Source organism: Aquarana catesbeiana, linkage group LG05, assembly GCF_042186555.1.
Source record: "Aquarana catesbeiana isolate 2022-GZ linkage group LG05, ASM4218655v1, whole genome shotgun sequence".
Classification (NCBI taxonomy): Eukaryota; Metazoa; Chordata; class Amphibia; order Anura; family Ranidae; genus Aquarana; species Aquarana catesbeiana.
In genome coordinates this window covers 591,718,838-591,731,209 of record NC_133328.1, presented here as the reverse complement: position 1 = coordinate 591,731,209, position 12,372 = coordinate 591,718,838, and the positions used below count along the sequence as shown (strand labels likewise).

Below are 12,372 nucleotides of genomic sequence, written 5' to 3'. Positions count from 1 at the left end.
GTGGAAGAAGGTGCTGTGGTCAGATGAGACCAAAATTAAACTCTTTGGCTTAAAAGCAAAAAGCTATGTGTGGCCAAAAACTAACACTGCATATCACCCAGAACATACCATCCCCACTGGGAAACATGGTGGTGGTAGCATCATGTTGTGGGGATGCTTTTCTTCAGCAGGGCAGGGAAGCTGGTCAGAGTTGATGGAAAGATGGATGGAAAAGACTTGAGACTGGGGCAGAGGTTCGCCTTCCAGCAGGACAACTCTAAACATACAGCCAGAGCTACAATGGAATGGTTTAGATCAGGGATATGTAATTAGCGGACCTCCAGCTGTTCCACAACTACAAGTCCCATCATGCCTCTGCCTCTGGGTGTCATGCTTGTGGCTGTCAGAGTCTTGCTATGCCTCATGGGACTTGTAGTTCTGCGACAGCTGGAGGTCCGCTAATTGCATATCCCTGGTTTAGATAGAGAAAATTGAGTACTGTCCTGGTTTAGATCAAAGCATATTCATGTGTTAGAATGGCCCAGTCAAAGTCCAGACCTAAATCCAATTGAGAATCTGTTACCAGACTTTAAAATTGCTGTTCACAGACGGTCTCCATCCAATCCAACAGAGCTTGAGCTAGTTTGCAAAGAAGAATGGGCAAAAATGTCATTGTCTAGATGTGCAAAGCTGGTAGAGACATCCCCAAAAGCGAAAGGTGGTTCTACAAAGTATTGACTCGGGGGGGGGGGGGGGGGCTAAATATAAATGCACAGCACTCTTTTCAGATATTTTCTTTGTAAAAAAAAAAATTGAAAACTAATTATCATTTTCTTTCCACTTCACAATTACCTGCCGCTTTGTGTTGGTCTATCACATAAAATCGCAATAAAATATATTTACGTTTTTGGTTGTAACATGACAAAATGTGGAAAATTTCAAGGAGTGTGAATACTTTTTCAAGGCACTGTATATGTTGACCATATTTGGTCAGTGACATCATGGGGATTCCAAGATTTTAAGATTGGTGGAAGAACCATCAACAATCTTTGATATGCTGAGTGAAAAGGTGGTTAAGTTAGCTAAGAAAACTAAAGTTATGACAAAGAAGACAGCAAACTTCAAAAATCATGAGGACATACAGTGGATGTAGTAGCTTCTGCATCTTTGGATAAAATATTAACAATACAAAATCCACAGTCAGGAAATAGAACACAGACTGACACTTGGAAGAGCAAGCATAAAGCTGGACATACATTGATCAAAATTAGTCCCTGATTGAAATTCAGCAGGAACTGGCCAAATTTTGATTATTGTGTCAGAATCCCTGCTTGACAGAAGTTGATCATTTGATTCACTTCTGTCAAAGGGCCATGCTAGAAAACTTTTCCAGATCAGCAGCTGCAGCCACTGATCAATCATTGGCACCTGCTGCTGCTGAGCCTCCTGTGAGAAGAAGAGAGAGAAGAGCAGCACTACTACAGACAGGCACAGTACTGGATCAAGATAAGACTCAGGTAAGTATCTCAGGGGGGCTGGGGGCGAGCTATTCTTTGAAAGGAAAGAAAATAAAGGACAACCAACAATAAGATGGATGGATGGATACAATCACAGAAAGCATCAACATGTTGTTGTAGAGACTGAAAAATCAAATCATTCTGAAGAATCAGTTCACTATCCATTTTTGTTGATATTGACTTCGGTATTGACATGTCAGCATCGAATGTGTGGATGGGGGAATTTAGTCATTTTCTTTCATTCAACCCACTGGTTTAACAAAAAAAAATCACTCATGTATGGCCACTCTTATGCCGCGTACACACGATCGCACATTCCGACAACAAAATCCATGTTTTTTTTTCGACGGATGTTGGCTCAAACTTGTCTTGCATACACACGGTCACACAAATGTTGTCGGAAATTCCTAACGTCAAGAACGCGGTGATGTACAAGACGTATGACGAGCAGAGAAAAATGAAGTTCAATAGCTTGATTCAGAGCATGCAAGGAATTTTGTGCGTCGGAATTGTGTACACACGCTCAGAATTTACGAGAACGGATTTTGTTGACGGAAAAATTTGAGATCCGGCTCTCAAATTTTGTGTGTCGGAAATTCCGCCGGAAAATGTCCGATGGAGCCTACACACAGTAGGAATTTCCGATAACAAGCTTCCATCGAACATTTTCTTTCAGAAATTCCAACCGTGTGTACGCGGCATAAAGCCTCATACACACGATCGGATTTTCTGACGGGAATTGTGTGATGACAGGCTGTTGTCAGAAAATCTGACCGTTTGTATGCTCCATAGGACAATTGTTGTCGGATTTTCTGCCAATAAATGTTGGATAGCATGCTTTAAAATTTTTCCGCCAACAATTGTGTGTTGTCGGATTTTCCAAGCGTGTGTACACAAGTCCTTCGGACAAAACTCCAAAGTACAAACTTGCATGCTCTGAAGCAATGCTCACCATAACACAACATTAGCAGAAGGTACCCAAAGGGTGGTGCTAAAGAGCTGAAAAACCACATAGTTACATGTTTGTTGGCCGACAATTCTTTGCCGTTTGTATGCAAGACAAGTTCATGGCCAACGTCCTTTGGACAAAAGTCCTATGCTTTGTCCGCGGATAATCCGATCATGTGTACCAGGCTTTAGTCTCTAGCTGCGGTCTACTGCTCATGGCACTCACCTTGGTTTGGAGAGATGCTAGTCATACTCAGTTCATATGTAAATTCTGCGCTGGATCTTGCAAAGCCTTTCTTATTCTGTAGTGATATTGGGAATGTTCCTCCCCAGTGGTCTGTCACTGTGCAGTTCAGTAAAGTATCTGATATGAAGGTGATGACACATGTGGCATTTCCGATAGTCACTGAAACATCCGTGGCATCAGAACCAAACTGTGTGCCAAAAACAGAGATGGTGGTTCCTGATGGTCCTGATAGTAAATAAGACATAGGAAAAGCTTTAGATATTTGCATAGGTTATACAATAACTATATAAGTATGACTTAATGAAATAATATATCAGAACCAAAAGTTTCACTGTATGGAAATTTTGTTTTTTTGTTTTTTTCAATGACAATTTAGTTGATCCATTAAATTTTTACTTTTATAGCTTAATTCTAGGTAATTTATTTTTTTCATGCATATTTCCCATTAAGGGCAAAACATCAGGATCTCTAATGTAACCCTCCTCCGCAGCATTCAGTATATATTTACCTTTCTATTGCTTCTACACCACTCCATTCAGCGCTGGGAGTAGAATTAAAGTATGGAGAAGCATGTGTCTGATAACAACGGACCAATCAATGCTGCTGTCACATGGTGCATTCTGAACCCTATGTAAGCTGCGATTCCAGCGAACCACCAATTATACACTGTTTTGGATTGTTCCTGGTGGCTGAATGGAGTGGCGAGAGTGAAAAGACAGTATGTGCTTCTGGGAGGAGGGATTAAAGTAAACTTGTTGCCTTGTCGCATGGGCAAAGCACAGATTCACTTTAACCCCTTCACACCTAAGAGTAAAACAAATCTAAAAGCCTAATCACAATTTTGCAATTTTGACATGTGTAAGTAAAACCCTACATATCATCACAACTACTTTGTGCATCCAGGTAGATTATAACTGTTGTTTTTTTTTTGGGACGAATTGAGCTTTTATTTGGTAGTAAATAGTTGTGGATATCTCCTGATATTTTTTTTTTATCAAAGGAAATTTGGCTCAAAATGGTAATTTTTTTTTTTTTTTTTAAATGTAGCTGTATATTTATTGTTACTACCATAACCTACCACCAACAAACAACCCAAAAAACATTCTACTGCTCCTGACTAGGGATGAGCTTCAAGTTCGAGTCGAACTCATGTTCGACTCGAACATTGGCTGTTCGCAAGTTCGCCGAACAGCGAATAATTTGGGGTGTTAGTGGCAAATTCGAATGCCGCGGAACACCCTTTAAAAGTCTATTGGAGAAATCAAAAGTGCTACTTTTAAAGGCTTATATGCAAGTTATTGTCATAAAAAGTGTTTGGGGACCTGGGTCCTGCCCCAGGGGACATGGATCAATGCAAAAAAAAGTTTTAAAAACGGCCGTTTTTTCAGGAGCAGTGATTTTAATAATGCTTAAAGTCCAATAAAGTACAATAAAAGTGTAATATCCCTTTAAATTTCGTAGCTGGGGGTGTCTATAGTATGCCTGTAAAGGGGCGCATGTTTCCCGTGTTTAGAACAGTCTGACAGCAAAATGACATTTCGAAGGAAAAAAGCCATTTAAAACTACTCGCGGCTATTGCATTGCCGGTCTGACAATACACATAGAAGTTCATTGATAAAAACGGCATGGGAATTCCCCACAGGGGAACCCGAACCAAAATTTAAAAAAAAAATAGGTGGGGGTCCCCCTAAATTCCATACCAGGCCCTTCAGGTCTGGTATGGATATTAAGGGGAACCCCGGCCAAAAAAAAAAACGGCGTGGGGACCCCCCAAAAATCCATACCAGACCCTTATCCGAGCACGCAACCTGGCAGGCCGCAAGAAAAGAGGGGGGACGAGAGAGCGCCCCCCCCTCCTGAACCGTACCAGGCCACATGCCCTCAACATTGGGAGGATGCTTTGGGGTAGCCCCCCAAAACACCTTGTCCCCATGTTGATGAGGACAAGGGCCTCATCCCCACAACCCTGGCCGGTGGTTGTGGGGGTCTGCGGGCGGGGGGCTTATCGGAACATGGAAGCCCCCTTTAACAAGGGGACCTCTAGATCCCCCCCCCCTGTGTGAAATGGTAAGGGCCTACCATTTCACTAAAAAACTGTCAAAAATGTTAAAAATGACAAGAGACAGTTTTTGACAATTCCTTTATTTAAATGCTTCTTCTTTCTTCTATCTTCCTTCATCTTCTTCTTCTTCTTCTTCTGGTTCTTCTGGCTCTTCTGGTTCCTCCTCCGCGGCGTCTTCTATCTTCTTCTCCTCGGGCCGCTCCGCACCCATGGCATAGGGGGAGGCTCCCGCTCTTCTCTTCATCTTCTTCTCTTCTTCATCTTCTTCTTCTTTTCTTCTCTTCTTCTCTTCTTCATCTTCTTCTCCGGGCCGCTCCGCATCCATGCTGGCATGGAGGGAGGCTCCCGCTGTGTGACGGTGTCTCCTCGTCTGACGGTTCTTAAATAACAGGGGGCGGGGCCACCCGGTGACCCCGCCCCCCTCTGACGCACGGGACATGACGGGACTTCCCTGTGGCATTCCCCGTGACGTCACAGGGAAGTCCCGTCAAGTCACCGTGCGTCAGAGGGGGGCGGGGTCACCGAGTGGCCCCACCCCCCGTTATTTAAGAACCGTCAGATGAGGAAACGCCATCACACAGCGGGAGCCTCCCTCCATGCCAGCATGGATGCGGAGCGGCCCGGAGAAGAAAATGAAGAAGAGAAGAAGAGAAGAAGAGAAGAAAAGAAGAAGATGAAGAAGAAGATGAAGAAGAGAAGAAGATGAAGAAAAGAGCGGGAGCCTCCCCCCATGCCATGGGTGCGGAGCGGCCCAAGGAGAAGAAGATAGAAGACGCTGTGGAGGAGATGCTGGACGAGGACGCCGGAGGAAGAACCAGAAGAGCCAGAAGAACCAGAAGAAGAAGAAGAAGAAGATGAAGGAAGATAGAAGAAAGAAGAAGCATTTAAATAAAGGAATTGTCAAAAACTGTCTCTTGTCATTTTTAACATTTTTGACAGTTTTTTAGTGAAATGGTAGGGGTACAAGTACCCCCTTACCATTTCACACAGGGGGGGGCCAGGATCTGGGGGTCCCCTTGTTAAAGGGGGCTTCCAGATTCCGATAAGCCCTCCGCCCGCAGACCCCCACAACCACCGGCCAGGGTTGTGGGGATGAGGCCCTTGTCCTCATCAACATGGGGACAAGGTGTTTTGGGGGGCTACCCCAAAGCACCCTCCCAATGTTGAGGGCATGTGGCCTGGTACGGTTCAGGAGGGGGGGGCGCTCTCTCGTCCCCCCTCTTTTCCTGCGGCCTACCAGGTTGCATGCTCGGATAAGGGTCTGGTATGGATTTTTGGGGGGACCCCACACCGTTTTTTTTTATTTTTTTGGCACGGGGTTCCCCTTAAAATCCATACCAGACCTGAAGGGTCTGGTATGGAATTTAGGGGGACCCCCACATCATTTTTTTTTTTTAATTTTGGCAGGGGTTCCCCTTAATATCCATACCAGACCTGAAGGGCCTGGTATGGAATTTAGGGGGACCCCCACGTAATTTTTTTTTTAAATTTTGGTTCTGGGTTCCCCTGTGGGGAATTCCCATGCCGTTTTTATCAATGAACTTTTATGTGTATTGTCGGACCGGCAATGCAATAGCCGCAAGTAGTTTTAAATGGCTTTTTTCCTTCGAAATGTAATTTTGCTGTCAGACTGTTCTAAACATGGGAAACATGCGCCCCTTTACAGGCATACTAGACACCCCCCAGCTACGAAATTTAAAGGGATATTACACTTTTATTGTTTGACTTTAAGCATTATTAAATCACTGCTCCTGAAAAAACGTCCGTTTTTAAAACTTTTTTTTGCATTGATCCATGTCCCCTGGGGCAGGACCCGGGTCCCCAAACACTTTTTATGACAATAACTTGCATATAAGCCTTTAAAATTAGCACTTTTGATTATTCATGTTCGTGTCCCATAGACTTTAACGGTGTTCGCGTGTTCAAACTAACTTTTTTCCTGTTCGTATGTTCTGGTGCGAACCGAACAGGGGGGTGTTCAGCTCATCCCTACTCCTGACGATCGCAACAATACCACCTATGTGCATGTTGTTTGTTGTTTGTACCCATAGTACAGCTCAGAAGCAGGGAGCATTTAGCTATTTTGATGTTTTTTTTTCCAACTGACCTAGATCAAACCTTGATATAGGTATTTTTCTTTATTTTTTATTTTATTTTTTATTATTTATTTATTTAAAAACCAAAACGTTTTTTTCCTCTGCAAGGAACGAGAAAAACATACATTGTATCCTTCTTCTCATTCACAGAAAGAAAAAAAAAACACGGGGGCGTGCTTCACAGGGACTGTGGTAGCCAATCAGAGGCTACCACAGTGATCAGGTTGCCCAGAATTGGGAGATCCGGTGAGACCAGTGGCGTACTAACTGGGGGGTCGGTCCATCCTGGGTGACACACATTGGGGGGGTGTCAGGCGGCGCCCTGTTCTCCCCTGTATAAAGAAAATGACAGTGGGGTGGCAGGTGTTCTGCCGAGAAAGTTCCCCTTGGCGGATAATGACCCCCCTCTACTGCGCAGGCGCAGCACTTGTGCAGTAGGAACAACAAGGGAGCTCCTGAAAAGAGCCGAAGGTAAACACCTGAGGCAGCTGTACACGATGCCTGCGTGTCAAGACTATTGTAAGAAAAACAGTTTGTAACAGGCCCCACGCTTTGGGCATGGCCTCGCTGCGCTCGGCATATTAATATTCTAACTCTGTGTCCACTTAGGGCAGAGTGTAGTGCGCAGGCGCCGTGTAGAGCTGACGATCAGCTGTTCAACTTCGGCTATTTTCAGCGGCTCCGTAGTCATTCGTACTGCGCAAGCGCAGCGCATGCGCTTTACAGGGGGGTCCTTATGCGCCAGGGAACTTTCTCTGCAAGAGACCAGGCTTGGTGGCGCAGCGACGATATGACCGACTGACAGAGCAGGGAGAGCCCAGCTTTGATAGTGTGCGGGGGTGCCCAAGTCAAGTGTGTACTGACTGTACCGCTACCCGGGTGACACGATGGACCGGCCGCCGAAGCAGGAGAAAGAAAAAACAGTCTCTCGCTGACTCGCTCTCTGTTATAGCAGAAGAGGGAGAGCGAGAGACAGTGGGGAATAGGACAGGAAATGCTGGAGGAGTAGCAGGTGATTGGTTGCTAGGTGGTCCTAGCAACCAATCATTGCCTTGTTAAAACAAAAGTGAAGAGTAAGGTAGGAACGGACACAGAGCTATGCAACTTGCAGGGGGTCCAGTCAGAGCTGTGGGGGTAATGTGCAGGGGGTCCAGTCAGAGCTGTGGGGGGTAATGTGCAGGGGGTCCAGTCAGAGCTGTGTGGGGGTATTGTGCAGGGGGTCCAGTCAGAGCTGTGGGGGGGGGCAATGTGCAGGGGTCCAGTCAGAGCTGTGGGGGGGTAATGTGCAGGGGTCCAGTCAGAGTTGTGGGGGGTAATGTGCAGGGGGTCCAGAGCTGGGGGGTAATGTGCAGGGGGTCCAGTCAGAGCTATGGGGGGGTAATGTGCAGGGGGTCCAGAGCTGGGGGGTAATATGCAGGGGGTCCAGAGCTGGGGGAGTAATGTGCAGGGGGTCCAGTCGGAGCCGTGGGGGGGAAAGTGCAGGGGGTCCAGTCAGAGCTGTGGGGGGGGGGTAATGTGCAGGGGGTCCAGAACTGTGAGGGGTAATGTGCAGTGGGTCCAGGGCTGGGGGGGCTGTGTAATGTGCAGGGGGTCCAGAGCTGGGGGGGTGCTGTGTAATGTAAAGTGGTCAAGAGGTGCAGGGTGCTGTGCAATGTAAAGGGGTCCAGAAGTGCAGGGTGCTACGTAATGTAAAGGGGTCCAGAGGTGCAGAGTGCTGTGCAATGTAAAGGGGTCCAGAGGTGCGGGGTGCTGTGCAATGTAAAGGGATCCAGAGGGTTGTGTAATGCAAAGGTGTCCAGAGCTGCGGGGTGGGAGGCTGTGCAATGTAAGGGGGTCCAGAGGTGCAGGGGTTTGTGTAATGTAAAGGGGTCCAGAAATGCAGTATGCTGTGTAATGTAAAGGTGTCTATAGGTGCAGGGGGTTGTGTAATGTAAAGGGGTCCAGAGGTGCAGAGGGTTTTGTGAATTAAAGAGGTGCAGGGGGTTGTGTAATGCAAAGGGGTCCAGAGGTGCAGTGTGCTGTGTAATGTAAAGTGGTCCAGAGGTGCAGAGGGTTATGTAAAGTAAAGGGGTCCAGAGGTGCAGAGGGTTGTGTAAAGTAAAGGTGTCCACAGGTGCAGGGTGCTGTGTAATTAACCTGCTCAGATCCGGGCCATTGCCAAATGACGGCAACAGCGCGGATCTGAAAAACCGGGACGACGTCCATTGACGTCCTCCCCTTTCCTCATTCCCAGCGCGCTCTCGTGAGCGCGCCTCGGGGAAAATCTGTGTTGGCCGTGTCCCTTGGACACAGCCAATCACAGATCGCTGTAAACGGCCAATCACAGCGGCCGTTTACAGCGCGATCGCCGCCTCCAATGAGAGATGATCTAAAAGGTAAACAATTGAGATCATCTCTCATTGCCGGCTCTCTCTCTCCTCACACAGAGACAGCGTGTGAGGAGAGAGAGATTCTGTGAGTAGTAAAACAGCAAAGTGTGCCCAAAAAGTGCCCAACAGTGCCCACAGTGACACCAATATAGTGCCATCTGTGCCCACCTGTGCACATCAGTGCCCACTTGTGCCATCAGTGCATCATCAGTGCCCATCTGTGCCCATCTGTGCCCGTCTGTGCCCATCAGTGCCCATCAGTGCCCGTCTGTGCCCATCAGTGCCCGTCTGTGTCCATCAGTGCCCGTCTGTGCCCGTCTGTGCAGTGCGCATCTGTGCAATCAGTGCGCATCTGTGCAATCAGTGCGCATCTGTGCCAACTCATCAGTGCCCATCTGTGCCAACTCATCAGTGCCCATCTGTGCCATCTCCTCAGTGCCCATCTGTGCCATCTCCTCAGTGCCCATCTGTGCCACCTCATCAGTGCCCATCTGTACCAATCAGTGCCCATCTGTCGCTTCAGTGCACATCTGTGCTGCCTTATCAGTGCCCATCTGTGCTGCCTTATCAGTGCCCATCTGTGCCGCTTCATCAGTGCCCATCTGTGCCGCTTCATCAGTGCCCATCTGTGCCACCTCACCTGTGCCACATCAGTGCATATCTGTGCCCACCTGTGCCGCCTCATTAGTGTAAATCTGTGCACATCTGTGCTGCTTCCTCAGTGCTCATCTGCTGCCTCAGTGCCCATTTGTGCCGCCTCATCAGTGCCCATCAGTGCCCATCTGTGCCGCCTCATCAGTGCCTATCTGTGCGATCAGTGCCCACCTGTGCCGCCTCATCAGTGCACATCTGTGCCATCAATTAGTGCCACCTCATCAGTGCAGGCTTAGCACACAGCTGTGCAATCTCATAAACCACCAGCAGCCATGTCCAAAAAAAGCTTTTCCGCCGAGGAGGCATACCAAATTCTTTCTACGGCCGACGAGAGCAACGCGGAGCTCTCTTTTTCAGATTCCCTCTCCAATTCGGATTCTGACGTAAATTACGAGCCAGTCCTCAGTAGTGAAACACTTACAGACTCGGAGGAAGAAACTCGGCCCACCAAACGAAGGCGTTCTAGTGAGGAGGCAGTGGCATCCACCAGCACCGCAGTGGCATCCGCCAGCACCGCAGTGGCATCCGCCAGCACCGCAGTGGCATCCGCCAGCATCGCAGTGGCATCCACTAGCACTGCAGTGCCATCCACTAGCACCGCAGTGCCTCGGCAAGAAAGGCCAAGTACCAGTGGGGTGTCACCCCAGCCCCAAAGGGTTAGGTCCCATGCCAGCCTTCCCTTTGCACTTCAGAACCCCTTGTGGCTTCCTCCCAATTCAGGAGAAGCTAGCGTTCCCCCTTTCACGGCCCAGCCAGGAGTCCAGGTGGATACAGGGAATTTCACCCCAATTAATTTTTTTAATTTAATTTTTACGGAGGACATGTTGGCGTCAATTGTGGCCCAGTCCAACCTGTATGCACAGCAATTTATTTTGCAAAATCCCACATCATATTATGCCCGTCCCTTTGAGTGGAGAGACCTGACAGTGGAGGAGTTCAAGGTTTTTTTGGGCCTCACATTGAATATGGGGCTCACTCAAAAAAACGAATTCCGTTCCTATTGGTCAACCCACCCCCTCCACCACATGCCGCTCTTCTCCGCGGTAATGCCCAGAACCAGGTATCTGATGATAATGAGGTTCCTACATTTCAGCGACAATACCCAGTGCCCTCCCCGAACTGATCCAAATTTTGACAGGCTTTACAAAATTCGCCCAATATTAAATTATTTTTCCGAAGTATTCCCCCAGCTGTTCACCCCGGACCAACAAATATGTGTAGATGAGTCCCTTGTGAAATTTAGCGGCAGGCTTAAAATTAAGCAATATATCCCCAGCAAAAGGGCCCGCTATGGGGTGAAGGTGTACAAACTATGTGACCGAGCCACAGGGTACACATATTCCTTCAGGGTGTACGAAGGGAAGGACACCCAGCTGCAGCCTCCTAATTGCCCGGACTACTTGGGAACCAGCGGGAAAGTTGTTTGGGACCTCATATACCCCCTACTCGACAAAGGATACCACCTGTATGTAGATAACTTCTACACTTCTCTGCCCCTGTTCCACAACCTTCATCGGAAGAAGACGCCAGCATGTGGCACCGTGAAAAAAAATCGGAAGGGCTTTCCTCAAAGTCTTGTTAATAAGAAGTTGAGAAAAGGAGAAACGGCATGTCTGCGTAACAAAGAGATTCTGGCAGTGAAGTGGAGGGACAGAAGGGATGTGTATATGTTGTCTTCCATCCACAACAACACCTATGTGGAAATCCCCAGAAGGAATGGCCCCATCCAGAAACCCACATGCATCCATCAATACAATTTGTTTATGGGGGGAGTCGACTTTAACGATCAAATGTTGGAACCATATCTTGCCTCAAGAAGGACATACCACTGGTACAAAAAAGTAGCGATTTATTTTTTTCAATTGGCCATATACAACTCCTATATCATTTACTGCAAATCCACCCAAAACCCCCAACGCTTCCTTGGCTACCTGGAGGAAATTTACACTGCCCTTATATTCCCGAACGGCCCACCAGTAAACATCCGATCAGATGTTGTTAGTCGACTCTCCGAGCGCCACTTTCCAGATAAACTCCCTCCCAGACCAACAGGCCAAAGACGCCAAAAAAGATGTAAGGTGTGTACCAGAGCAGGAGTCAGAAGAGACACATCTTATTATTGTGCAGAATGTCCTTCCGAACCAGGCCTCTGTATAGGTGAATGCTTCCGCCGTTACCATACTTCACTAAATTATTAGTGAAGTATGGTAACCGTAATCCTCAGTTCCTGCCTTCACACCCCTTATGCCACTGCCTGCTCTGTAACTGACCCTGGCTTGTTATTTGACCACGCTTCTGCCTGCCGATTTTGTACATACCGCTGCCTCATCTGGAACTGACCCTGGACTGTTTTTTCGACCATGCTTCTGCCTAACGATTCTGTACATACCTCTGCCTGATATGGAACTGACCCTGGACTGTTATTCGACCATGCTTCTGCCTAACGATTCTGTACATACCTTTGCCTGATCTGGAACTGACCTTGGACTGTTTGACCATG

At 47.5% G+C, this 12,372-nt stretch overlaps 1 protein-coding gene across 1 annotated transcript in view; it reads right to left on the bottom strand.

Annotated features, from left to right (window-relative positions):
• LOC141146080 (fibrocystin-L-like) overlaps nucleotides 1-12,372 on the bottom strand; it is a 364,397-nt gene that overhangs the window by 149,632 nt on the left and 202,393 nt on the right. Inside the window, exon 41 of the mRNA XM_073632840.1 lies at nucleotides 2,671-2,916. Coding sequence (XP_073488941.1) covers nucleotides 2,671-2,916 — 246 coding nt within the window. The remainder of the gene's footprint in view (nucleotides 1-2,670; nucleotides 2,917-12,372) is intronic.